Source organism: Alligator mississippiensis, chromosome 1 (genome assembly GCF_030867095.1).
Source record: "Alligator mississippiensis isolate rAllMis1 chromosome 1, rAllMis1, whole genome shotgun sequence".
NCBI lineage: Eukaryota > Metazoa > Chordata > Crocodylia > Alligatoridae > Alligator > Alligator mississippiensis.
Genome location: NC_081824.1, coordinates 180,857,285 through 180,883,534, shown reverse-complemented (window position 1 = coordinate 180,883,534; position 26,250 = coordinate 180,857,285). Strand labels below are relative to the sequence as shown.

Here is a 26,250-nt window from a genome sequence, read left to right as displayed (position 1 = left end):
GTTTTGCACTGATAAACGAATTCTGGATAGCAAGATTCATGGCAGGCTGTATGTTGTGTTGTATTGTCTTTTCTTCCCAAATTTTAGGAAGATATGCTTGGGGTACATGGGGCATCTTGAAAATTGTTTTTATAACAGTAATTGGAACTTTATAAAGGGGAGGGCTTTGCAACCAGTTCTTAAATCAGTCAGACTTTGAATTAATCCATGGATTCTTAACTTGAGGGTCTGAGTTACAAAGTGGTCTTGAGGAGGATAGACAGCACTGTCTTTTTATTATAGTACCCTTTTTCTTTATAAGAGAAATTTGTTGTTATTGTTGTAAACTGGGGTCAATCACAATGTGAAAAGATTGAGAACTACTGAATTTATTTTATAATTTTATTTGGCAACTTGTTCCATAGCCCAGCTTTCCCCTTCTCTCTCAAGGTAAAAATGCTTTGGCCTTAATTCTTTTGTATTCACAAGCATGTGCTTTTCTGTACCGTGGTTGTGTAGGTATTTAAAATGGATTACTTTATATTGTCAGAAAAATGTGAAGTAGCTGGCCTTCCATCTTCAGCCAAAATAAATATTATGTTGTTATTTTATTAACTATATTGTTCTACTCTTTCTCCAAATTTTATGATTGTAAAACAGAGGGTGTGTCTACACGAGATGATGCACTGTGCATTAGCATAGTTTACTACGTAGTAAACGTGTGTCTAAATGTGCACATGCTTTACTGAACAGTTAACCTCGCTAACTGCAAGTAAATTTGCTACCTGCAGATGCAAGTAGTATATTTACTTGCAATTACTTACTGTACAGTAGCGCTCATGTAGACATCTAACCGGGAGCAAATTCGCTTCCTGTTGGCTGACTACCAGGGGGTGGGAGATTTCTTCCTGTCCTCGGGAGCTGCCTGCTGCCAGGGTGGGCTCTGCCACTGAAGCCCAGGTGGGGACTATGTTCCCCTGCCCCAGCAGTGGAGAGCTTCAAGTCCCCCACTCAGAGATCGCGATCAGGGAGCAGGGGTTGGGAGATGCAGTGTCCCCAGGAAGTGGGAGTAGTTTGCTACCATTAATAGCAAACCTGCTCCTGCTTCCCGGCATGTGTAGCTGCCTGCCTGGGAGTGTTTATTTGTAAGCAAGCTGCTCCTACATCAAATGCACATGTAGACACACCCCGAGAAAATATAAAAACTGGAGAGATTTTGAAAGTTAGGGTCTGTTTTATAGTGTGTTGTAACATGTTATAATGGAAAAAAATCTAATTGATATTTCAATTATTTTAGGTGATCCATTCAGCATTTACAAAGCTGAACAAAGAGCTAACAACAGCAGAAGATTTTATTGAGCATTTGACTTTGTTGAACCAAACTTCTGAATCACTACCAGTGCTGGAGGCTCAATATAACAATCTCTCCCAACTCTGTTGTATTGCAAGATCATATGCCATCTTTATTCCAGCTGAGCAGGTTGCCCTATATCAGACCCTTTCTCGTAGCTTGCATGATCTTAAATCAACTGTCTTAATTTGTGAAAAAAGGAAGAATGATAATATTATAAAATTCAGTGGAGATTTGGATGGATACATTGACAGTCTACAGTTTGAACTTAAGAAATTTAAAAACAAAGTAAGTTACTGATAGATTAGGAAAACTTGTTTTTATCTTTCAAAGTAGTCCAGCTTAGTGGGCTGAAAATAAGTTTAAGAACCAGGTAATGTTAAAGTGAGGGTGTAGCTGTGATGGCCAGGAATTATGCAAGAGGCAAGGATTTCTTAGGGTATCTTTTATTGGACCAACTGCATAGTTGGGAAAGAGTTAGACAATAGGGGTGTGCAAAGCGGGCCCTATTCTATTTGGATTCGGCCCAAATTGGGGACGGTGATTTCGTTTCTTGATTCGGATTGCTGTCCCTGATTCGATTTGGCTGAATCCGAAGATTTGATGCTGATTCAGAGAATCAGCAATTTGGACATAGATACAGTTTTATATGTTTTACCTCAGGATACCAGCATAATTTGTAAACACTGCGCTGCTGGGACAGATGGAGCGTCCCACAGGAGCACAGGGCCCCCCCCCATGTGCTTGGCGGCAAACCCGGAAGTGGACCAGAAGTACTTCCAGTGTGCAGGCCCCCGCATGGCTTGGCAACCCCAGACCTAGGAGGCACTAGTCGCTGTGCCAGGGAGGCGTTGGGGGGGGGGGGGGTCGCCCAGAACACTCTCCATTGGACCTGGAAGTGGACTGGAAGTGCTTTTGGTCCACTTCCTGGTCTGCTGCCAAGCATGCTGGGGAGCCCCCCGTGCTTCTCTGGGACACTCCGTGCACCCCAGCATCGCAGCATTCACAAGCTGCCTGCTACCTAGAGGTACGTAGAAAAAACATTTAAAGCTGTGTCTATGTCTGAATCTCTCTGAATTGATTTGGAGGGTTCTGATTCAATTTGTTGACATTAAATCGTCCTCTGATTCGATTCAGATTCAGAGATTCAGCAACCGAATCAGGCCGAATCTCCGCTGAATCGAATCAGGGACCAAAGCTTCACACAGCCCTATTAGACAAGCTTTTGAATGCAAGCCATTCTTCACCTGGTGTGAGCTCAAAGATATGTCACTGTAAAAAATCCTTGCCTCTTTTAAGAACCAGAAAATACTGAATTCTCTTTACTTACTTGGACAGGAACTCCTCTTATGGCTTTGGGCAAGTCCCTAATATTTCTGCATCTCATTTCTCCCATCTTTAAACTATGTATAATAATACTTATATAGGAAACATAATAAATTAACATGGGCTAATTATGTAAAATTTTAATAAATTTCCCAATTCAACAAAGCACTTATGCAAGCACATAAGTCACACTGACAATAATTTACTTTGTATTACATTAATAACAAGTACTAACCTTTTTAAGGAACCCATTGTACTAAGCTCTGTACAAATATAAATAAAAATACTGCTCCTGGCAAAAAGAGTTTATTCAATCTTAGGTAAAGCCAGGGAATTGCATCATTTAAAACCTGTTAATAAATTTAGTCTTTCTTTTCCTTTTTTGTGTCCTTGTGACAAGGTATTTAGCAAAATTTGCAAGTTCATTGGGATGTGACAGACTGTGCCATAAGCACTTCTGCTATGGGCTATACATTTAGCAAATTCCATAAAACTAGACAGACTGTTTACCTTTTCTATTCATAATGGAAAGGTCAGGAATCTCCCTTCTTCAATTGTTATAAGCTGTTGTCTAATTTCCAGCCTATATTCATACCATGTTACAGCTATTTGTTCTTGTACCAACATTATTCTTAAACTTGAATAGCTCTTCTTCCTTTCTGCTGTTTGCTCCCTGATATATTTACAGAGAACAGGTGTATCCTTTCTTAGCCTTTGTTTTGCAAAGCCAAGCAAGCTAAGTTCATTTACTCATTCCTGTCAGATAAGTTTTCCATTCTACTAGGCACTGAACCAGATGACCCTTAAGGTTTTTTTCTAACCTTATAATTCCTTGATTCCTGTGAACATCCTCCTATCCATTCTCTGCACTTGTTCCAGTTTGAGTGAATCTTTCCTAAATATTGGTGCCAAAATTGTACATAGAATTCCAGATGTCATACTGTGATCTTCTGGTACTTGAGATCAATATTTTTGATTAATTCTCTTCCCACACTTTAGTTCCTTTGTGCTCCAGCCAGCCCCTGTCACAGTATAGACATGTGTTTGATTGCACATAATTACTCTACTGTAGGATAGTACTGCTGGTGACAGTACTAATCTACAAGGGAGTTAATTAATTTAGTGCACCCTAATACCAATACATGTGTAGACTGTGACACTTTACTGTGGAGTAATTAGTCAAGTGCAGTAAAGCACATGTGTAGATGCATCCAATAGCATTCAGCGTCTGTAACACCAACTCCCATGTCTTTCTATGTGATATTTTTTTTTAATTTGGAATAGGTATTCCATAATTTCTTGTCTTGTTCTCTTTTTACCAGTCTGGTAAGAGAACCTGTTACTGTTTAATTTCTTTTGCCGGGTCTAGCTTCACTTGACTTGGCAAATCTCACTCGATCTCTACACCTTCTGCTATTGAAGATAGTGTTCCTAGATGGTCAGTCTCTTTATCTGCTTCCTTGTAGACTCCCTGCTTACTCCAAATGTCCTTTATGAAATGGTGGTGTTGTAACCATGATAACTCAGGGGATAGTTAAGAATCAGGGTTTCCACTGGACCAACAGTACAGTTGGGAGAGATGTTAGACAAGCTTTCAGGCACAAAAAGCCCTTCCTCAAGAGTGGAAAAGTCATTTATGAGGTGATTTTTTATTCAGTTGGCTCTGGTTCCTTTCTGAATAGGGTTTTCTTCTTGTTTGGGGTACAAATTTCTGATAGCTTTTGCATCTTTCACTTAAATCTTGAGCTTTCTTCACCATGTAGTTCCATTAATTTTTCAAATTTAGTCCCTTTGAAATGAAAATCCTTTGTTACAGAACTCTTTATTTAGCCTTCTATTTACTTTAAATCAAATCAACTTGTGTACTCATTCCAAAGTTATTTTCTACACCAGCTTTTCTGTAATATCGTCACTGCTTACCAAAACATAACAAAAATAGTCCTACTAGTTCAGTGACTATTTGGGGAATGCATTTGTTGTGACTGTATTAAAGCTCTGATTTTCCTGGATATCATTATTTGTAGCATTTGTATTCCAGTTTGTATTTGTGAAGTTAGTTGTCCTTGAATATACAGTTGCTGCTATTCATGTCTAGCTCTAGCCATGGAGGTCTATAGTAGACAATACTGTAGGAAGGGCAGTGCCAGTGATACACTGGCACTTGAAGCTCTCACACAAGGGGTGCCAAACATAGGCGGTGGAAGGCCAGAGCTAATGGGGCTTAGCTCCCCAAACTAATTTCATGGCAGCTGGTGACAGCAGCAGCACCACAGTGCCACGGTCCCATAGTGCCCGGTGCCGCTCCTCCATGGCCGTACACAGCACCAACACGCACCAACAGCCTTGCAGGAGGGCGGGTTGGGGGCTAGCCCTCCCAAATAATATTTACTCGCCCCCCTCCATCCCCCAATAATATTTTCTCCTGCTGCCAGTGGTGCCAAATCAAATGGAAGTAATCTTAATAGCGTGTAGGGGGATACACTGCCCACGGCTGACACCAGCTGCCAAAATGCCTGGCTACAGCTCTGATAGCAGATGTCTAAAACTATACCAATAGAACCTCTTCTGCAATCTTTCTCGAAGTGATTTTTGACTCGGCCTGATTCTGTTTTATCCATGCTACATGGTAGATTACAATGAAATAAAAAAATATTAATGCCCTATGGTATCCTCAACCTTTACAGCTAGTTCTGTCTTATAGAGTGTGTGGCCTTCACAATACCTGTGTTGGTCACGCTTGCTATTCTGCGTTGTTTCTAATATGTCTATGATACTTGCTTTTTGTTCTGTACCAGTTCTTGTTGTTTCATTTTCTTGCCCAGATTCCTTTTGTCAATGTACAGACTTCTCAGTTGTTTCTTTTTGATCTTATCCAGTTTCCTAACCAGATTAGATATCAGATTTGATCTTTTAATTAATTGTATTAACAGACTGTGGCACTGTTAAGGAGGTGCTCAGCTGAAACCTAGCTGCTTGTAGTCAGCAGTTAAGAGTCTGCCTGGCTGAAAGACTGGTAGCAGCTGCAGCTAATGTGTGAATTAGGAGTTATTAAAAGCTCCAGGAGCCGGAGTGCAGAGGAGAGATGACTGGTACTGAGGCAGAAGCATAGAGCCTAGTTGCCCTCTCAGGGTCTTAGGAAGGACTGAAGGTTTGGTTTATCTGTCTATTTGTTATTTTGCATACTTATGTTTTATTGTTCATTTTGTTTCTGTGGGGACAAGTTTGCCCCAGGAAAAATAAACTGGCTGGAAATGCAAAGTAGAGAGCTGACTGGCCTTGAAAAGGAAGCTGGGTGAGTGACCTGCATACAGGTTCCAATAGGTGTTCTAACTTGTTTTCATCTCTGTCCCTTCCATATTCCTGCCGTCTAATGTTTCTTTATCCTTTACTATAGTCTTGTTTATCTGATTCTTTTCCTATTTAATGCCTGTGCCTGATTTTAATATCCTAATCTCTGAATCTTTTTTTCCAAATTTAGCACTTCAGAAATGTAAAGCTATAACTAATGCATATGATCATTAATATTCTTAACTCCTCTGGAAAATTTAAACCTGTCTTGAAAAATCAAGACATTCATTAGTATCTAGAGAGTAAAAATAACCCTTATTTTTTGTATACTTAATTCTAGAAGTTTAGTATCCCAGGTATTTAGATGGAGTCCATTCATCAAGAAGGGTATTCTTTTACATGAGTGCTTTCCAGTGAGTTGAACACTCCAAAACCTTCTTCCTAGCACCAATCCTTCAGCCATCTGTTGTTTTTCATTATTGGTTCACTCCTCTCTCCTGATTGTAAAATTGGAAGACTTGCCTGGAAAATCACCAGAACCTTCCCTTTTCTGAGCATCATCCTCACCTTTGTGTAATTCTTACTGATCTGTTGAAGCAGGAATCCGGCAGTACCACTTATATCAAAATGAAGGATAATTGGTGGATTTTTCTCAGTTTCTCTTAAGATTATTTTCAACCTCAAGTCTATATCTTGTGTTCTGTGTTCTAATAGTTCACACTTTTTCTCCTCCAGTGACTGATCTGTTGATTCTTTGTATTAAACACATTGACTCTGTTCTTTCTGACATGGATATGAACATCAGGCTGTCTCCCATTTCTTTTTCTTCTGTAACAAGAGAAGACTGTATTTCCAGCATGTTAAATGGCTGTCATGGCACACCGACTGCCTGAGAATTGCTTGATGTTTTGTACACTTCATGGCACAAATAGAGGTTAATGGAATTTTGCATTCTGCTTTAAGTGATTATTTTCAGTTGCTGAATCTAATTGGACTTAAGCATATGCCCCATTTTAAGCATGTGAGTAAGTGTTTTCCTGAACAGAGAACAAAGCACTTTGAAAATGTAAAGCTGTTACTAATGCATGTGATTTATTAATATTCCTAACTTCTCTAGAAAATGGAAACCTCTTCTGAAAAATCAAGAAGCTCATACATCTTTAGAGAATAAAAAAACCCCTTCTTTTTTGTATTGTTTTCTTCCTAATAAGCCCGAAATTTTAAATTTAAAGCACATGTGCATAGTAGAAGAAGCTATAACAGAACAATATGGTAAAAAGCCTGGAAGTCATAAGTAATATATCTTTTCAGATACTTGCCTATGTGCCCCTCTTACAAATTGTTTTAACCAATTGTTTTAATGTAAAAAAAAATTAGCGGTGCAAGACTTGGTACTTTGATAGTTTCAGAACTTATTCTGTCCCATTTTTATGCTGCCTAGGTTAGAAACCCGATCCTCCTCCTCAGTGAAACACTGCCTAAGACAGCTAAAGAAATGATCCAAAATCTTGTGGAAGAAGCTGCAGTCATTTATAGCAAAACCCAAAGTTATGTTAAGTACCAGGATTTCTTCTACAGTGCAGTTGCTGACATGAGAACAGCATCCTTGGAAAAGATGTCACAGAAGAGTCAAGCTGGTGATTCAAGTGCTCAGAGAGTCACCACAGAGCTTTCTGAGATTGAAGATGAATTAACTTTGCGAAAACTATTGTGGGATTCACTTGAGGAATGGGGAAAGCTTTCTTTTAGGTGGAAACACACCCTTTTTGAGAACCTTGATGTAGATTTAATACAAATGGAAGTTAGCAGATTTATGCAGATAATACAGATACTAGAAAAAGGTAAAAACATGAAAATTGCTAGTTGCTTGAGATTTGTAATATGATTCAAGTGTTGTATTCATGACCATTCAGAAAATCTGAGACACAAGGGTATTTTGTTATATAACCTATGTATGCACCAAAAAAAATAATCAAAATATAAAATATCATTTTTATTGGCCATTCCAAGTATCCAAGAAAAGAAAAACTACTACCTTGCTATCAGAGGTCTGATCCTCATCAGGTAGCTGTTTGATCTTTTCTGTCAGTTCCAGTGTGGGATGACCTGAGCAGTGATGTAGCAAGGGGCAGGCAAAAAAATGCAGCTGCTTCTGGTGTTGCACATTTGTGATCTTGAACTGGAAGCTGCTGCTTCCACTTTGCCCCAGGTGCCCAGGCACATCCCTAAACGACTGGGCCTGAGATGGGGCATTCAGTTCCTGAAAATGTGTATAACATCCCTCCCAGTTATGCTGTGGTCCAATAAAAGATATTACCAAGAACCTAGCTTCAGACTTGTAGACATCCATAGATATAATTAGGTAAGCAAAATGAATGTACAGAAATTCAGAGCCACATCCACAGTTGGTATAAATTGGGATCACAGGACAATAGGGCTGGAAGGAACCTTACATGGTCATCTAGTCCAACTCTGTGCTCAAGCAGGATTGTCCCTGACTAAACCATGCTAGTCAAATGTCTGCCTAACCTACTGTTGAAAATTTCCAGGGATGAAGATTCCACAATTTCCCTAGGTATCCTATTTAAGTGCTTAACCAATCTCATAGTCAAAAAGTTGTTTTTAATACCCTAGATTTCCTCTGCTGCAGCTTGAGGCCATTGTTCCTAGTTCTTTCCCCAAGAGCCATGTAGAAAATTCTATCTCAATCCTCTTTAGAATTGCCCCTCAGTAATTTGAAGACAAATTCCCCCTTGGCCCTCTCTTCTCCAGACTAAATAATCTTAGTTCTTTTAGCCTTTCCTCATAAATCATGTTTCTCAGACCTTTAATCATTTTTATTACTTTCTATTGGACTCCTTCCAATCTGTCCACAAATCTTTTGAAGTGTAAGACTGAAAACTGCACATACTAGTCCCAGGTAGGGCCTCACTAGTGCTGAATAAAGCAGAAGAATCACTTCCCTTGGTTTGCAAGAGACATTTCTATTAACGCAACCCAGTATAATGTTGATTTTTTTTTTTTTTTGCAACAAGAGCACACTGGTGGCTCATATTCATCTTATGCTCCACTGTAAATCCCCAGATTGTTCTCAGGAGTACTGCAGCATAGCCAACATTACCCAATCTGTATTTTTGGTTGCAATTTTTCCATCCGAAGTGAAGGACTTCACACTAGTCCTTGTTGAACTTCATCTGACTAATTTTTTTGATAATTTCTCCAGTTTATCCGGGTCATTCTGGATCAAAGAGAGTTATTCTGTTTATTTTAGTATGTCTTTGCTGTTTTCTTATTCTTCAAAATCAAATTATTATGAGGTGCAAGCCATTGAATAGGTAAAGTATCCAGGTTGTAGCCATATTGGTCTAGAGGCAAAAGGAATCAGAATGCATGGTAGAGGTGATATCTTTTATTAGACCAACTAGATTTTTGCAAAAAAAATTAAAATTTGCAGGCTTTGAGGCCCAAGCACCCTTCTTCAGGCATAGGAGAAAAGATTGTAAAAGTTCTCCTAGGTAGAAACAAAAGTTGATAATTCATAGGAGAGTTGAAGGTGTGGTAAAATCTCCTGTGTCGAACAGTTTGTTTTATGCAGATTAGGCTCAGAGAAAAGTTGGAATAGTCTGTTTACCTTGAAGTTGTTTGATGGCAAGCAGGATGTAGAGTCCCCCTCCTACCTACAGACGTAGCAACTGGGGATGCTGTCTTCGACTCTCCCTCTCAGTTACGTTACTGACAATATTTGCTTATGCAAATGGAATTCATAGTCTGATGTTCTATAAATGTTTCATATTATTTTTCAAGGTTTACCAGAAAATAATATAATAACAGATCTGAAGCAGTCATTAATTAATTTTAAAGAAGTCTTGTCCGTCACTGTGTTTTTAAAAAGTCCATATCTTCAACAAAGGCATTGGGAAATTATACAACGTATTACTGGACAATCAATTTCTTGGGATAAAAAGATTACCTTGGATACTGTTCTGGAACTCAATGTAAGTATATGATGCATTAATTTATATTAAAATCAGTGTCTGATGCATATACTTGTGCTGCAAAATATAGTCCTAATGTCTCATCTTCTATTAAAAACCCTCTGTAGTGTTTCTGTTGAAGCTACCCCCTTCCTCTCCCAGGCAGCCAGGAGAGGGAGATAAGTGAGGCCAGGAGATAAAAATCAAGCTAGATGGTTTGTAGCTCAATAGTATCTTATGTTGCTGTGGACGGGAGCAGGCCATGGCTTTTAATTTGAATCCTTGCTCTTCTCCACTACATTGCTATCCATCCATTTTATCCAATGCAAAGTGCAGTGGTTTGACTTCATAAGGAGTGCTGGAGAGGGGGCTACATAAAGTCTAACCTGTGGTGTGGTGTGTTGGAGACATGCAGACAAAAACCCCTTCTATGCAAGGGAAGGCTAGAACCCAGATCCCTAGCTTCCTGGGCCAGTGTCCTAACTATTCAGTCATTAGGTCTAAAGGATTGGTATGTTCATAGAATCATAAAAAAATATGCACTTCTCTATCCCTACTCTGGATAGTTGGAAGGGACCTCCAAGGGTCATCTAGTGCAACCCTCTGCTCAAGGCAGGATCATCCTTATCTAAACCATCCTAGACAAGTGTTTCTCTAACCCAGTCATATCAAAGATACAGCCTGGTCGCATCTAAACAAGACATTTTACTGTGCAGTAGCCAGTCACCAGCTGCCAGAGGGAGAGCCACCAGTGCCGGGACCAGTGGCCACTGTTGTCCTAGGCAAGCCCGCTGGCTGCTGGACTTGCTGCAGCATGGGAACCTGTGGCCCGTGCCTCTTGCACCCAGTGCCCTGGCCCCCAGGGGTGGGTGTACAGTTTGCCAGGGGCCTCAGCGGGTGGTCCCACTGTTGTCACTGCTGCCACAGCTGGTGTTCCCACTGTCAGGCATCCTCCCCCTGTTGCAATTTCTCTGCCCAGGCCTCACAAAAGAACTCTCCCCAGGCCTCACAGATGTTATGCAGCACACAGGCTGTGACAGTGACCTGGGGGATGTTGTCTCCTAAGCTCAAGGCGGGCAGTGAGGGTGCACCAGCATCCCTTGAGGCACCTGAAGGTGCACTCCACCTGGGCACAGGTCCGGCCCAGGCACCAGCCGAAGTGTGCCTGGCTGGGGTCCAAGTGGCCAGTGTAGGGCTACACAAGGTAGGGGAAGAGCAGGTAGGCAGGGTCCCCAATTGAGGAGGAGCAGGACCACCATGTACGACACGTGCTCCTGGCAGCTGGTGGGGCACGGCAGTGCTGGCAGTAGTGGGAGCGTGGCAGCGGTAAGCAGGGCCCCAGGAAGGGCCTGGGGAGTCTCAGGAAGCAGGAACAGCCACATCCCTGCATGTGTAGATGCCTGTTTGGGAGCATTTATATGTGAGTAGTTTATTCACAAGTAAACTGGTCCCACATCAAATGCATGTGTAGACATATCCCTTGTGTGGTAGATTTGGCCTGTGGAGCCCTAGGATCCCATCTGTGGGTCTCCCAGCACTGGGCTGCTGTTGCATGTGGCATGCATGGCTAGTCCTAGCACATGTACTACACACACCAAAGGGGGCCAGTGTGGGGTATATGCTGCGTGCAGTGCCCCACCAGACCACCCCTGCTCGCTGGCTTCAGGGCCAGTCCTGATCAGGCCCACATACCAACCCCAAGCACTGAAGCCAGCATGCCAGACTGGTCTAATATGCACAGCTCCTGCAGTGCACGCTCCATGGCAGCTCCACATGCGAGCTGAAGGCCAGTGCCAGCACACATTTGACTGCAGTGCACAGGGCTGGTCCAGGATATGTGCTGCATGAGCTGCCTATGCTGGACCAGCCCTTTGCTGCGACTGGTGCGTGGGGCCTGTATGTGGATCTGATATGGGTCTTGCATTGCAATCCCAGGCAGCTGGATGAATTTGACACTCCTAATATAATCTGTACTTAAACTTCACAAACAGCCCTCTTGCAGACCAATAGACACAATGCTTAAAACATCAAAAACACTCTAACTTGCCACAGGTAAAGCAAAGGGAGAGGGGCGCTGTCCACGTCCTACCCCTGCAACTATAGTAAGGAGCTATTAAATAATTCAAACCACTGCTAGGTGTCCAGCTCTCTGCAGCAAGGGAGAAAAGTTGTTCTTCCTTTTCTTTTGGCAGCACTTCATATATTTAAAGGCTGCTATCATGTGCCCTTTCAATTGCCTTTGCTGTAAGATAAGCATGCTCTTTTCTCTCAACCTCTTGTCTTTTATGGCTTTCTTCCAAATCCTTATCACTATATATTGCCCCCTTTGAGATCCTAATTACTTTGCATGCTCTTTTTAAAATGTGGAACCCAGAACTGCACACAATACTTAACCAGGACTGAGTAGATTAGTACTAGTCACCTTCCATGTTATACACTTTATAGTCCTGTTTATTTAGGCCAAAATTGTTCACCTTTTTTGAAGTTGCATCAGATTGCTGAGTCTGCAATCCCACAACCCCAAGTGCTGCTACCCAGCCAGTTATCATCCATTCTGTATTTGTCCTTCTGATTATTCTTCCTAAGGTTTATCACCTTGCATTTGCCTTGATTAAACTTCATCGTGTTGTCTGAAACTCAGTTTTTCCATGTGTCAAGCTCTTCATGAATTCTATTCCTGCCTGCCCAGTTTCATCTGCAGATTTGTGCAGAAAGCTTTCTATTCCAATATCCAAATAATTAATAAACATGTCGAACAGCACTGGATCCTAGACAAACTTCTGAGGGACTCAACTGGAGACTTCCTGCCATTCCAACATGGATCCATATATAATTAATCGTTGTTTACAGCTATTAAGCCAGTTGTTTATCCAGCTCATAGTAACTTTGTCTGGTCCACGTTTCTCCAATTTCTTTATGAAAAGATGCATGTGAAACTTTGTCAAAAGCCTTACTGAAATCCAAGTACCCTTTATCCACTGCATTCCCTTCATCCACCCAACCAGCTGTGTTGTTGAAGAAAGAAATCAAACTTGTTTGGCATGATTTCGTAACAAATTTATGCAGGCTGCTTGTGATCGGATTTTCTTCCTCCACATGCTTACAAATGGACTTTATAATATTCTTCAGTAACTCCTGAGTATTGAAGTCTGATTAACTGGTCCATACTTCCCTGGGCCTTTTTGCCTTTTTGAAAGGGTGGCACTATGTTGGCTCCTTTTTAGTGCTCCAGTACTTTGCTTGTCTTCCATAACTTGGTAAAAAAAATTGTTGCCAAGTGCTTTGAGACCCTGTCTACCAGTTCCTTCAGTATTCTGGGATGAAATTCATCAGGCCCTGCTGACTTTTGATTCTTTCAGACCAGACAAAAACTCTGGTTTTTCTTGTTTATCATTACCCCCCAGCCTTGCTTATATAATTTTTTAAATTAATTGTCTGGTTTGAAGCTTATTTTTAGTGGGGGGAGACTGAGGCAAATAGATGTTGAGCATGTCTTCCTTCTTTCCATCTTCTGTAAAGAGATCATCCTGGCTATTTAGCCATGGACCCACAACATCCAAAGCCTTCATGTTGACAACACTTTAGCCATATTAACCTCCATGATGTGATGGTCTCTACCTTGGCCTTTATCATAAACAGGCAGGATTTATGAGAACATTTTCTGTGCTCCAAACGTAATCCTCCTACCTAGAGCTTCAGGCCTAATTTACTCAGTATAATTCCAAGCAGTACTGTTGGTACCCATGTGGATATGCAGGAAAAGGGTACTGGTCTGAGGAACAGAAGAACTCTGCCAGTCTCTATGTCCATGTCTTGAATCTGGGCTCCAGGCAAACAGGGCCTCAAATCTGGATGATAAATGTCTGCTTCTGGCCTTATTCTCCATCTAACACCTGCAGTCACCTGCATTTCACATTCATATGTGCATGGCCAATGAGTAACCTACTGTGCAAGCTTAGTCTTATGTGGCAATAGTTCAGGTGAAGTAAAATTGTTGCCTGGGTGTAAGTAGCAAAAATGCCACTTACATGGCTAGAAAGCTGCCATTTAGACACAAAGGGAAATAGAATTCTACTCTTCTTAAAACACAATACATAAATAGGGCTGTTTACAGTTGACCTTTAAACAGGTTTGATTAGGCTCCATTTCTGAAAATTAAATATAAATGTTATATAGTTTGCAGAAATATGTATATTTCAGTTATTTACCAAACCATCTGTATCATTACTTTTTTACCTTGCTAGATATTAAGGTTTTTTTCCTCACTCTTTAGATGATTCAGTACAAGAAAAAAATAAATGAAATATCAATAACTGCTACAAATGAAGCTACCCTTGAAATAATACTGAATAAAATAATAGATCTTTGGAACAAAACTGATTTCCATTTATCTCCTCACTATTTTGAAGCTTCAACTATCATGATTATTTCATCAGCTGAAGATATAATAGCTCAGTTAGAAGACTCTCAAGTAACAATTTCAACAATTAAGGGCTCCTGCTATGTTGGACCAATTAAGGTAAAGGTTACTCACCATTTGCAAATGTCTATAGAATATTTTAAGTGTTGCAGAAGTAATAGGTGATTTTTTTGTTAAGGATTATGTTAATCTTTATTCATTGGTATTCATTTCAGATGACACCCCTCCATATGCATAGTAGCAAGATACATATTTGTAATAGAAAGGAAGTTTTAATTGAAAACTTGAATGTGCTTTCCAGAATAAAATTTGCAAGTGGTGTGTACAATTGAAATAATAGAATACTTTATTGCCTCTTTTAAAATCACATTGAAAACCTACCTGGAAATCCCTTGTAAAAGTTTTCATTCCTATGTGTGTGATGCTGTAAGGAGTTGGGACTAGTTACAAGGATCATCAAAGATCTCAGAAGTTCTACATCAACATAGTATTATGTAATACTATGCACTGTTGTGATTTTATTTGATTACCTTTATGCTAAATGTTTTGTTCAGCATTTGAGAACTCGTGAACTCATGTTTAAGTTTATTTAGTTATTAATAAGATCTTGTGTGTGAGGGAGTTATTTTATTTTGATAGAACTTTGCATATTTCTTTATGTTCAATTCTGTCAAAAGAGAAAAGAAGCTAGGTCCTTTCAGGGCAGGAATTAAACAGAAAAAAGATTTAGGAAAAACTAATTTAGATTCTAAAGCACCCATCTCTTCTTTAGCTTTCTGTTCTTGTTTGCATGACATTTTATGCCTGAATTTGTCTAGTCAGAATGATGGCACTAAGAGAGAGTGAGTGTGTGTGTGTGATGTAGCATAGTTGTAGTAGTAAAGATAAACGGTGATGGGCATGAATGAGCATTTTACTGGGCCAGACACATTGAAGGAAAGGATTGATTTTTATTGTATAGTATAGAAACAAACTATAAATGTTGCAGGGAACAATGTTTGGGTGTACACAGAAAGAAAAAAAGATTAATTTTAGGTATGTTAAACATAAGTTTTATCAAGACCTCCAGAAAGATGTCAGGGAGAGCAGCTGTGATGCAGGACTAAAGGAAAAAGGGGAAATGTCAAGTCTGGAGAACATTATCTGTAAATCATCCATGTAGAGATGTTAACTGAAGTTGTATGAGTAGATGAAGTCACCAAAATCACACAGAGGAAAAACAGAAAAGGATAAAAGAAAAAGTGAAAGCTTTGTGACACTCAGAAATGGGTAGAAAGAAAAAGGAACCTTACAGAAATCACAGGTGCTAAAATGGAAAAAGTACTGAATACAGAGTAAGTTATGAAGTCCTTAATTCAGTCATGATATCAGATGCATGAGTTTCTTTACTGAGTCTTCCCATTTTCTAATATTATGCAGTGTGCTTGAATTGTAGAGAGACTATCAGTTGCATAGGGTGTTTATCTGATTGTAATTTTTCTTTGTGAAATAATTAATCTTGTGTGTGAAGTAAATCAGGATGCATATTTTCTAACTTTACTCTGGTATTATTGGATTGTTATGTAACCTAAGTTTTTATTTTTAAATGCTTGTTCATACACACTTTTGCTTTGGGTGTTCACATGTCTCAAGTACTCAAGTCTGGAGTCTTTCCAGTATCCATACAGCATGGATCTAGTGTATAAAGGGCAATATGTGATTCTAGTTCCTCAGTTCCTCTCATCTGTCTTGGGGCAGGCAGTCTTGAGATGAGATATTCTCTTGGCTAACCCAGACACCGTTTTACATGAAGCTGTTCTCAGTACCTTCCCCACCTCTTTTTACTACTTTTTCTTCTTATTTCTTCAAGAAGTAGGAAGCAGGGTGGTGGTAGTTGTTGTTCTCACTTTTTCCTGGTCTTCAATATTTATTTTAGTGAGACATTAAGTCTCCTATGTGGCTCTTCTAGCTAAGTGAGTTTCATAGACTTTCATAGATTTCATAGACATTTGGGCTGGAAGGGACCCCAGAGGATCATTGAGTCCAGCCCCCCCTGCCCCAGGGGCAGGAAGTCAGCTGGGATCATAGGATCCCAGCAAGATAATATTTGAGGTTTCATTTTCTTCCCCTCCCCCCACCACACTTTGGCCAGACCTTTCCTTTGACTTGCCAGAGTTTCCTCCAGGCCACTTGGATTCAAGCTTTGTAGCTATGTTCCTCCTGCAGCAAGGCTATGCCTGCTTCAGGCAAACATTTTAAGTGACTCTTTTTATTAGGGAATCCCTATCCTTGGGAAATGTAGTGTTTTAAGTTGTTCACCAGGAAGGAGGGCAAAGCTAGTTTCCAGGTTATCTCCTAGGTAAACTATATGGTCACCCTCTAATAACTGGAGTGCACGACTAAGTTGGATGCTAATGATACAGGGCTGCATGGTCCCTCTTGAGAAGACCATCCTGTCACAGGATGGGGTCCTCAGGGGTGGCCGTGATACCCCTAGGGCTCCTTAACCATGTCACTCCTGCCCAATGGGCACCCTCTTTCTTGCCTGCCACGTTTTGGTGTACTATAGTAAATAGGGAGGCTGTCCTCAAGTTGTATTTTGGGCACAAACCTGATGGACCCCACTGAACCCTGTGGGTTCCTGGACCCCTTTTGGGTTCTGCTCCAAAATGAATGCCTCTTAGGATACCCTCAGCCTTATGGGCTACATGCGTAGCTCCAAACCACTCCTTTACCATGCCCCAAGCCTCATAGATGGCATTCACATGTTGTCTCTCCAAGGCCTTAGTTCACCTTGGTCTCCAGTCATCACCAGGCTCTCCTCTCTGCAGCCCCATCTCTCTCGGTGCCCCTTGGCGCTGGGGGTCTGTGCACCTCAAATACTGTGCCCACACTGGTGCTGGGGGTCTGTGCACCTCAAATACTATGCCCACACTGGCACTGGAGGTCCCCACGCTATAGTGGGCCCCCAATGAGGCCTCCTCCTTCCCCAATAGCCTCAGCCCAATTCTTCAGTCTTATAAGACAGCAACCAAAATATAAGCCCCTGGGCTATAACATAACACAAAAAGCTCAGGGTGTGCTCTGCCCCTGTAAAAGAATCAAACTTCTACCCTGGCACTAAGTACCTTGTAGGCAAGGGAACCTGGTGAGCTCCTGGAGCCCCATTAGCCCCAAGTGCAGCACATTGGGCAGCTGCAGCATCTCTGGGCAATTCCTCCCTACAGGCTCCTTCCCCTTTGACTGCTGGCAGTGAACTGCCTCTCTAGCCCCAGCCCTGGGGTTTATATGTGCCCAGGGCTCTGCCTCTTCCAGTCAGCTGACCAACTGCAGGTAAAGGCTAATTCCCTCCTTAGGCCTGCTGCCACAGTAACCTGCACCTGTGGGGTTCCTGCCTGACTGCTAGGGCTCTCTCCCTAGGCAGTTTCTGCAACACATCCTTGTCATCAATAGTACAGAAGTTCTACTCCAGTGAACACAGATCTAATGTCAAGTAAATGACCAGGCATCTGCAGCTTGCCACTGGATAGTTACAAGCTACAGGTCAGGAGTCAGAAGGAGGGATTCAGACTGCAGCCATGAGGTAGTGGGAGGGTCACAAACCATCAGTGAGGAAGCAGGGACCTGGGCAGAAGACAGGAACTAGGAACCAAAGGGCAAGAGCCATCCTGTTTAGCCTTCTGGGTGTGGAAAGGGCTGCTGCTTCTAAGCAGGTAGCCTTGCCCATACAGGTAGTTAGAACCATCTGGAAATAGGTTGCTGGCAGCCAAGCTGACTTGGATAACCAGAGTTAGCTAGGGGCTAATTAACCTAGCTGCTGTGCTGACTCTTGACACAGTATACCTAAGATGCAATTTACTGGTTAAGTCATCTTTAGTGACGTGGCTACAGGTTTATTCAGTTAATGGTGTGATAAAACCAGGAATACCCGACAAAATTATTACACAAAACATGTGTAATAACTTTGTAGCTGGTTCCTATCTTGCCTTTAATTGAACATATGGACAGTGCTCCCAGTCTCCAAGGAATGGCTCCCATGTGCTTCAAAGACTGGAAGCTGATCAAGGCTCCGTCAGCTGATTGGAGCTTTCAGCCATGAGAATGCACAGTGCATCCCCAGGGCTGGAAACTCTGATCAACTGATGATAAGGCTCCCAACCACAGGAGTGAAAATTGCTGGTGCAGGGGGAGCCTGAGATTGTGATCCCAGGTTCCCCCTGCACCAACAATATGGCATGATGGGATCTGATGCTCAGTATCAGACTCGCACCTCCTGCCATGCAGAATTCTGCCTTTTTAATGTCTGTCAGTGGCCCTAGAAATTCCTGCTCCAGGGTTCCTTAAGGAGACTCTTTTCACTAGTTCTTCATCCCTCCTGTTTGTGTCCCAGTGTGGATCCTGACAAGGATTGGCACTGTCCACTTCCATGGTGTCTTGTAAATGCAAGGGTAAGGGCCCAAGGTACTCCTTAGCTTCCCTTTTGCTACCTAGTCATCGTGGGTCTGATTGAGAACTTTTGCAGTGAAACTTGTTCCTCCACTGAGGCATAGTGCACTACAATGGGCTCCTGCTATTCTCATGACCTCCATTGGGGTTCAATTCACAGTACTGAGCAGCTTGGTGATCCAGACAGAACTGGACTCTCTGTGGACTCTGATTGCAGATCCTTCAGTAACAGCAGCTCTGATTCCAGTTGTAGAACCATCTCCAATTTGAGGCCCTTTTGTGCTGCCAGTGGGAGGTGGAGGTCTCCTCACCAAACACTTTCTTCAAATCCTGTGAATCACTGTCATTTGGGATTTCACTTATCATTTTGCCTTTTACTAGTTCTATGGAAACTCTTCCAGGGGAGAAGAGATGTAGCTCTAGGCTACCATCTTGTGTCTCCTGATTTGCAGGTTCTTGGTCTTGGTATCCTTTTTCTGCCACGGACCTTCTGCTTGGAGATGAAGCCAGAAACAGACTAGTTACCTATGATCCCATTAGTCTTTTTTCAACATCGCAGAGCCGTCCTGCTTATTTTTGGGTCTGATCTCCCTTGAATGTAAAGAACACTCTGCCAGTTTCCCGCCCAAGTGCAGGGGAGGCTGGACCTGATTAACTGTAAGGTCCCTTCCAGCCCCTAACAACTATGAAACTTAGAGGGGTTGCCTGACACTAACCACTGTCTTTCTCCTCTTGTGTTGATGAGGCAGTTGTTCCTCCTCCAACATCATGGATGAGTGACTTCTTATGCTTCCAGGACCTTATGAGATTGGTGCCTTAGGCCTTCCAAATTCTTGTGGAGAAAAATTGAAGACTTTTTTATAAATAGTTTTGCAGATATCTTGCATCCTATCTTTACCAAATAAATTATCCTTCCCTGTCAAATGAGACCATAATAAAACCTGCAAGAATTACGTGGTAAATGCCTATCACCCCTGCCCTGCCATGATTATATATGTTGACAAACGTTGTCAAGTGCCTTCCCAGGATGTGAATTTTTTCTGTACTCCACCTACAGCTTACGTGTTGGTCATTGTAAGAGACAAAAAGGAAAATTTGTTTTTTAACAGCTCAAAAGACAAACAGCTGAAGACCCTGGATTTGATACTACACACCTGGTAGTACTAACGGGTTCCAAGCCAACTATCAAAATCTGTTGGCTCAACATAGCTTTATATTTTGTGAGTGCCTGGCATTTTTTTTCTGTCAAACTTTTGCCAGGCTCCAGAAAATTAATTGCTACCTTGCTTGAAGAAAGACATTTGGTGATGAAAACCATACTTCAAGCGGCTCTCATAAAGATATTTGAGATTTGGCAATTATGACCCTGAGACATTTATTCTGGCTCTGTGGAAATACAGGATATTCTAAAGGGCTTCCCTTTGAAGGGGCAGAGATATTCTACTGTAAATAGATGAAGCTCTGCACACTAGGGCGATGTGAAGCTTCGAGTGCTGATTCAGTTTGGAGGAGATTCAACCCAGTTCAGTGGCTGAATCTCTGAATCCAAATCAAATCAGGGGATCAATTAAAAGGTCCAAATCAATTCAAAGCTCTCCAAATCGATTCGGAGAGCTTCGGCGATTCAGGCAGTCCCCGCCTGCTGTAGCAGGGAGCTGGACCTGGACTCTGAGTTGGTAAGTAGGGGGTGGGGGAGGGGGGCTGGAGGAGGAGGGAGGGGACCATGGGGGAACCCCTGCCAGGCCCCATCCCCTGCCTGCTCCCGCTGCCCTGCCAGCCCCAGCTCCCGGCCCTTTAAAAAAAAAAATCCCCTACTCACCAGGTGCTGCCCAGCCCGGGGGTGATCTCTGCTGCCCCCCACTGTCCCACACTGCATGGGGGGGCTCTGCCATGAGCCCCCCCATGACTGTCCTGCCTGCCCCAGCTCCTGGCCTTTTAAGAAAAAAACCCAAAAATAACCCCTGGACTCACTGGCTGCTGCAGCGGCCTCGGGGCTTCTGGGGGCTCATGCAGAGCCCCCCATGTGGTGTGGGGTAGTGGGGAGCAGCAGGGATTGCTGCCCCCCCTCCCCACCAGACATGAGCTAGTGAGTCAGGGCTTTTTAATTTAAGGGCTGGGAGCTGGGGCGGGTGGGGCAGCCAGCAGGGGTGGGGCTGGGAGAGTGGGTGCAGATCGGGGGGTCATGGCAGAGCCCCCCCCATGTGGCATGGGGCAGTGGGGGGCAGCAGGGATCACCCCCCCTCCCCCCCGCCCCTGGCAGTAGCTGGTGAGTGGGGGATTTTTTTTTTCAAAGACCTGGGAGCTGGGGCATTCGGGCAGGGCAGCCATTGAGGGCAGGTGGGAAATGGGGGCTGTGTGATTTGGAGATTTAGCTGATTCAGCAGCAACCAAATCTCAGAATCAGATTTGGCCAAATCGATTTGGGAGAGTGATTCAAATCACTATCCCCAAAATTGGCCGAATTCGAAGCAAAATAGTAGCTGCTTCACACAGGCCTACTGCATACCATCAAAGATTTCAAGGATACCCTCTGCTTCTTAGGGATTAACACACCTGCCCTAAAGAAGAAGCATAAATGTCACCCATACACTAGCTGGAAACCACTCTAGAAGCTCTGTTCTGTCCCACCCCTTATGCACTATTTTCCAGGGCCCCTAAGGAAATGCCAGCACTTTCACAAGAGGAAGCAGTCTTCTACTGCAGCTTTTTTTAGAAGCAGAGATAGCCTTAGGGTACAATTGAGAGATGTATTGCACTCCCCGAGGCCCCACCATTTCCTATATTCTTTTGGAAACCACTTGTCCCGTGCCTCTCAGAGAACAGGCCATTTCAGTATAGGCTCTGTGGTTTTGACGCTATAAGAGCTAGCTGTGTCATCCAGTTTAGTATGGTCCCTGCTCCTAGTGCTCCTTCTCTGTTTCTTTTCAGGGATCTTTCATGCAAGACTTAGCTTAAACAGTGCATTTTTTCCCTTTGAGCCTTAGAGTTAATACAGGAAGTTACTGCATTGTACTGAAGAAATAGATATTACAATGACTGGATTTTGGTCCCCAAAAGAAAAGGAGGACAGAATATCATCTTGGACTTAAAGCTAAACTCCTTTATTTGGAAGCTTACGTTCAGAATTGTTGTTAGCTATTATTATTTCATTCTTGCAGCCAGGGCATTTGTTTACATCTCTTGACCTACAGGATCCTTATATTCACAGCACCTTCATGTGCTTCCCACAGCAGATACCTCCACTTTGTGGGTAGAGCAAGACAATTATTAAAATAGTGTCTTACTACCCTGTCTTTTGACTTCCTCAAGAGCTTTCACTGAGGCTTGCAGCTGTGGCCGTCTACAAGAACAATATCAAAACTTACCTTTTCCTAAACAACTAGTTCCTCCTAAGACATGGCGGGAAACCTCCAGTACACAGTTTCATATTCTAGACCGGGGTAGGCAATGTTTTTTTGGCCCAAGTGCCAAAAAAAACATAATGTCTACCTTGGAAGGTGCCAGAGTGCCGGCATGCCAGAAAAACAAAATGAGGGTGGGGGTCGGGGGGGTACATGGCAGGACACACCGCATATTGGTATATTTAATAATCATAAATGTTGCCTTTGTTGTTGTGTATTCCCTTTTTGGTGAGCATGTTGAATGAGATAGAGAGAAAAAAGAGACACATAAGAGAAAGAGGAGAGAGAGAGAAAGAAAGAAAAGGGAGAGCAGAGAGTGAACCAGACACAAGCACACAGAGAACCACGTGGACAAACAGAGAGCCAGAACACACTCAGAACAGACACATGTGCACACACATCCAGAATCAGACGTGTGTACACACAGACACACAGAACCAGACAGAGGCAGACAAACACATAGAACCAGATGCGCAGGCGCATGGAGCCAGACTCCTGGGCCACTGGACAAAGTCTGACCTAACAATGCCTGGTCCCACCAGAGCCCCTGTGCTTCCCTGGGGAGCCAGCCCCTGGGCTGCAGCACAGCTGGCCAAAGACCCAGCCTGCCCATCAGCCCAACCACTCACCCACCCGGCACAGCTAAGCCCACAAACGTTGCGGTGCTCCTGGCAAGGGGCAGCGCCAGCTTCATCCTGGTGGGGGGCTGGGTCGGGGCTGGGCTCGTAACAGGTGGGAGTTAGGCAGGTTCAGCTGCAAGCCCTGCTGCAAGCAGCCTGGGCTCTGTGGTTGGCAGCAGCTACCAGAGCCTGAGCCGGATGCAGCCGGGAGGCTGCAAACAGCTGCTCCAGGTTCCGACATTAGCTCCATACCGGCAGGTGCATGTGCTCCACGGAGTGGACAGTGGGGATAGGGCCTGAGGCAGCATAGCCCTCCCACTGTCTGCTCTGAGGTGCACGTGCAGTCGCTGCCAGCATGGAGCTGATGCCAGGGCTATGGAGCCCAGTGCACCTGTTTGCAGCCTGCCTGCTGCCAGGCTGGCTACAAACAGCTGCACTGAGCTCTGAAGCCCAGTTATTAGTTCTATGCTGGCAGCGAGGAAGACACCAGGGTTTTACTGCCTCAGGCCCCTCCCACACCGTCCATTCCGAGGCGCATGCACTCCCCCTGGTATGGAGCTGATGCCAGAGTCCAGAGCAGATGTTTGCAGCCTCCTGACTGCAACCGGCCCAGGCTCCGGGTAGCTGCTGCCAAGTACAGAGCCTGGTCTGCTTGCAGCAGGGCTTGCAGCTTCCCAGCCGCCTGCTGGGAGCAGCCCAGGCTTCGTGGCTGGCAGCAGCTGGTGGTGGTGGAGGTGTGCTGAGCAAAATGGCCTCGTGTGCTGTGCTCGGCACATGTGCTGGGGGTTGCTGACCCCTGTTCTAGACCTAAATGTGAATAGTCCAAAATCAAACCCAGTTCCAGTTCAGAGACTTAAGTTTATAGGGTCCACTTCAGGCTCTCTGTCTATAAGAACTTACCTTCCTTAAGACTGAGTCACTATGGCCTTCTCATCTCCTGGTGAAGGTCAATTAGACAGCAACAGTCAGAACTTACTTCCTTACATCCATTAGTAACAATGGCAACAAACATCTTCCTGCTACAGTGGGAGGTATGATGAGTATGACTGATCTTCAGGTCCAAGACATCTACTCTAATGTGAGAATGAGGCTTCATATTACTGTCTTATCTCAAGTTGATTTCCAGAGCATGACTTATGATGACTTACATCAATGACAAGAACACCTCTGCCCTAGCCCTTTCTCTCCCTCCCTGAAAGGTAGTCAGCTTCTGAAATAGGTATTTCAGTTGCCAAATAGAATTCTAAGTACTGTACCTCGCAGGCATTTTTACATGTACTCTGGGATGCAATGCTGGGCACTTTAATTAGCATGCCATGCTAATTAAAAGTGCCTGTGCATCACATGTATCAGCATCTTTGTGCTGAAAAAATGGTGGTGGGGCGCTTTGAACTAAAGGTCATTGAACATGTTTTATTTCCGAGCACTCTGCTGCCATTTTTTCAGCATGGGGATGCACAGGGATACTGATACATGTGATGTGGAAGGTTCCCAGAGCACGTCAATTTCCATGCTCCAGCAGACTCAATTAATTGAGTCTGCTCCGATATGCTGGATTTCCAGTGTGTCAGAGCAGGCTCCTTGCATGTCTATAGGAGTCCTAGGATATCTAACTGGACAGCCTCAGTAGGTACATCTCCTTGCATTAGCCATCTACGTGCACACACCCATTAATATCAGCAGTAGAGTAGATTTGCTTGCTTGGATATTCTTATCCATAGGAAGAAAGACCTAGCTAGATTAACTTCCTGGCTAAGTGGACTATATTTTTAGCCTAAAGTTATGCCAGTTCTTTTTTCCCCCTTTCAGAGGCTTTCAGTCTAACTATCCTGGAATACCAACTGAAGCATGGCAACTTATCCCTCATCTCTGCCAAAGAATACTTTGCTGTCCCTTCAGCAGTAGTGTAATGAGGGGGTAGTGATTGGAGCGCCAGCTGTGAGCGCTGACCCTGAGCCTGAGCACTCTAGCATCCAATAACGCCTCTTGCATTTCAGCTCATCACTCTCCCATAGAATACTCTCTCATCTCCCACCTGGGAGTAGTAAAGGGCCTAACCAAGGTATTCCCCTAGTGAGAGAACCAAGTCATGTCATGTCTGCATTACAAACTTACTATACCAAGCAGAAGCATGTACAAATGTGCTTCGCTGCTTTCTGTCTGCTGCCTTTTGAACTGGGAGCAGGGTAGCTGCGTTGCTGCAGTTCTGCAAATAAGCTTATTATCATATGGGCAGTCTAATTGGTGCAAACTCTAGACACATCTATATGTGAAATTAATGCAAAGCAATAAACTCGAGCAGTTCACACTGGAGTTTATTGCCCCCAAGCACCGTGTTTACACGTGTGCCTGGGACTACATCATGTCAAGCCAGGTCAGAGCAGGCCCGGCTAGCAAGGGATCCTGGGAGGTCAACCTACCAGCCCAGGCCTTTTCCAACCCGGCTCAACATGCTGCAGAGGGTCTGGCTGGGGCACGGAGGTGTTCCAGTTTGGGGTTAGCTGGCAGGCAGCCCCCACACTGAAGTGACCCAGCCAGCCCCGTCAGTGTCTAAATGTGCATTGTGGCATGCTAAATAACCCCTCCATAGGATAGTATTTGTGTTGACAAGTACTAATCTACAGCAGCATTTATTAGTTTACTGCAGTGTAATAGGGCAGTGTGGCCTGATAAGGCCACATGTGTAGATGCTGAGACTTTACTGCGGAGCTAATTAATCTACTCAGTAAATGTCTCATGTAGATGCATCTCTTAGTCCCACAGAAGCACCATATGAATTTATATGCTGCTTCTGGTTCAGGAGACAGCCTCCAAGGAGAAACATGGCATGTTTTGAGGATGCTGCCACCTAACTCAGTAAATTCACAGTGTAGGCTTATTCCCAGTCCCCCAGTAAAATAGAAACCTAATATGCACAGCCTAGATGGGCAAACCATTTCAACTCGGGCACAACTATATGTGTTAGATTTGAGGAGAGCTGTGTCCTTTTCCTTGTCCAGGACCAAGTCTTTCTAGAATTCTCCTTATCTATTAATTTCCATTGTTAAAATATCAAAAGGCACAATTAGCACAAAGGCTAATTGAATCTTTTACTGTGTCGAAGTTTGCTACAAGGTTGCTAAAGAGGACCCACTGAAAGGGATCAGAGCTCACTCCACCAGAGTTGAGGGAACTTTGGTTACTATGAAATGTCTATTCTGAATGTTTTTAAAACAGCCACCTGAAGTCTTACACACACTTTTCTAAGAACTACACCACTGTGGAAGCTTAGGGCATATGTTTGGGTTGGTGACAGTCATGCAATCACTACATGAGGAGTACATTCCACCCTTTTTGCCCTCCTTACAAAGCATGAGGAGAGGCAGGAAGCGCACACACTGTATGGATACTGCTAGGGCAAGAAGGTCTGAGCTTAAGCACGGGGCACATGTACACCAGCAGTGGAATGTATGTATGAATGGACCAA

At 43.4% G+C, this 26,250-nt stretch overlaps 1 protein-coding gene across 1 annotated transcript in view; it reads left to right on the top strand.

The window, feature by feature from the left end:
• Positions 1-469: 469 nt before the first annotated feature.
• Positions 470-26,250, top strand: part of DNAH14 (dynein axonemal heavy chain 14) — a 277,358-nt gene continuing 251,577 nt past the window's right edge. Inside the window, exons 1-5 of the mRNA XM_019483009.2 lie at positions 470-481; positions 1,277-1,618; positions 7,386-7,785; positions 9,749-9,939; positions 14,192-14,437. Of these exons, the coding sequence (XP_019338554.2) occupies positions 470-481; positions 1,277-1,618; positions 7,386-7,785; positions 9,749-9,939; positions 14,192-14,437 (1,191 nt within the window). The remainder of the gene's footprint in view (positions 482-1,276; positions 1,619-7,385; positions 7,786-9,748; positions 9,940-14,191; positions 14,438-26,250) is intronic.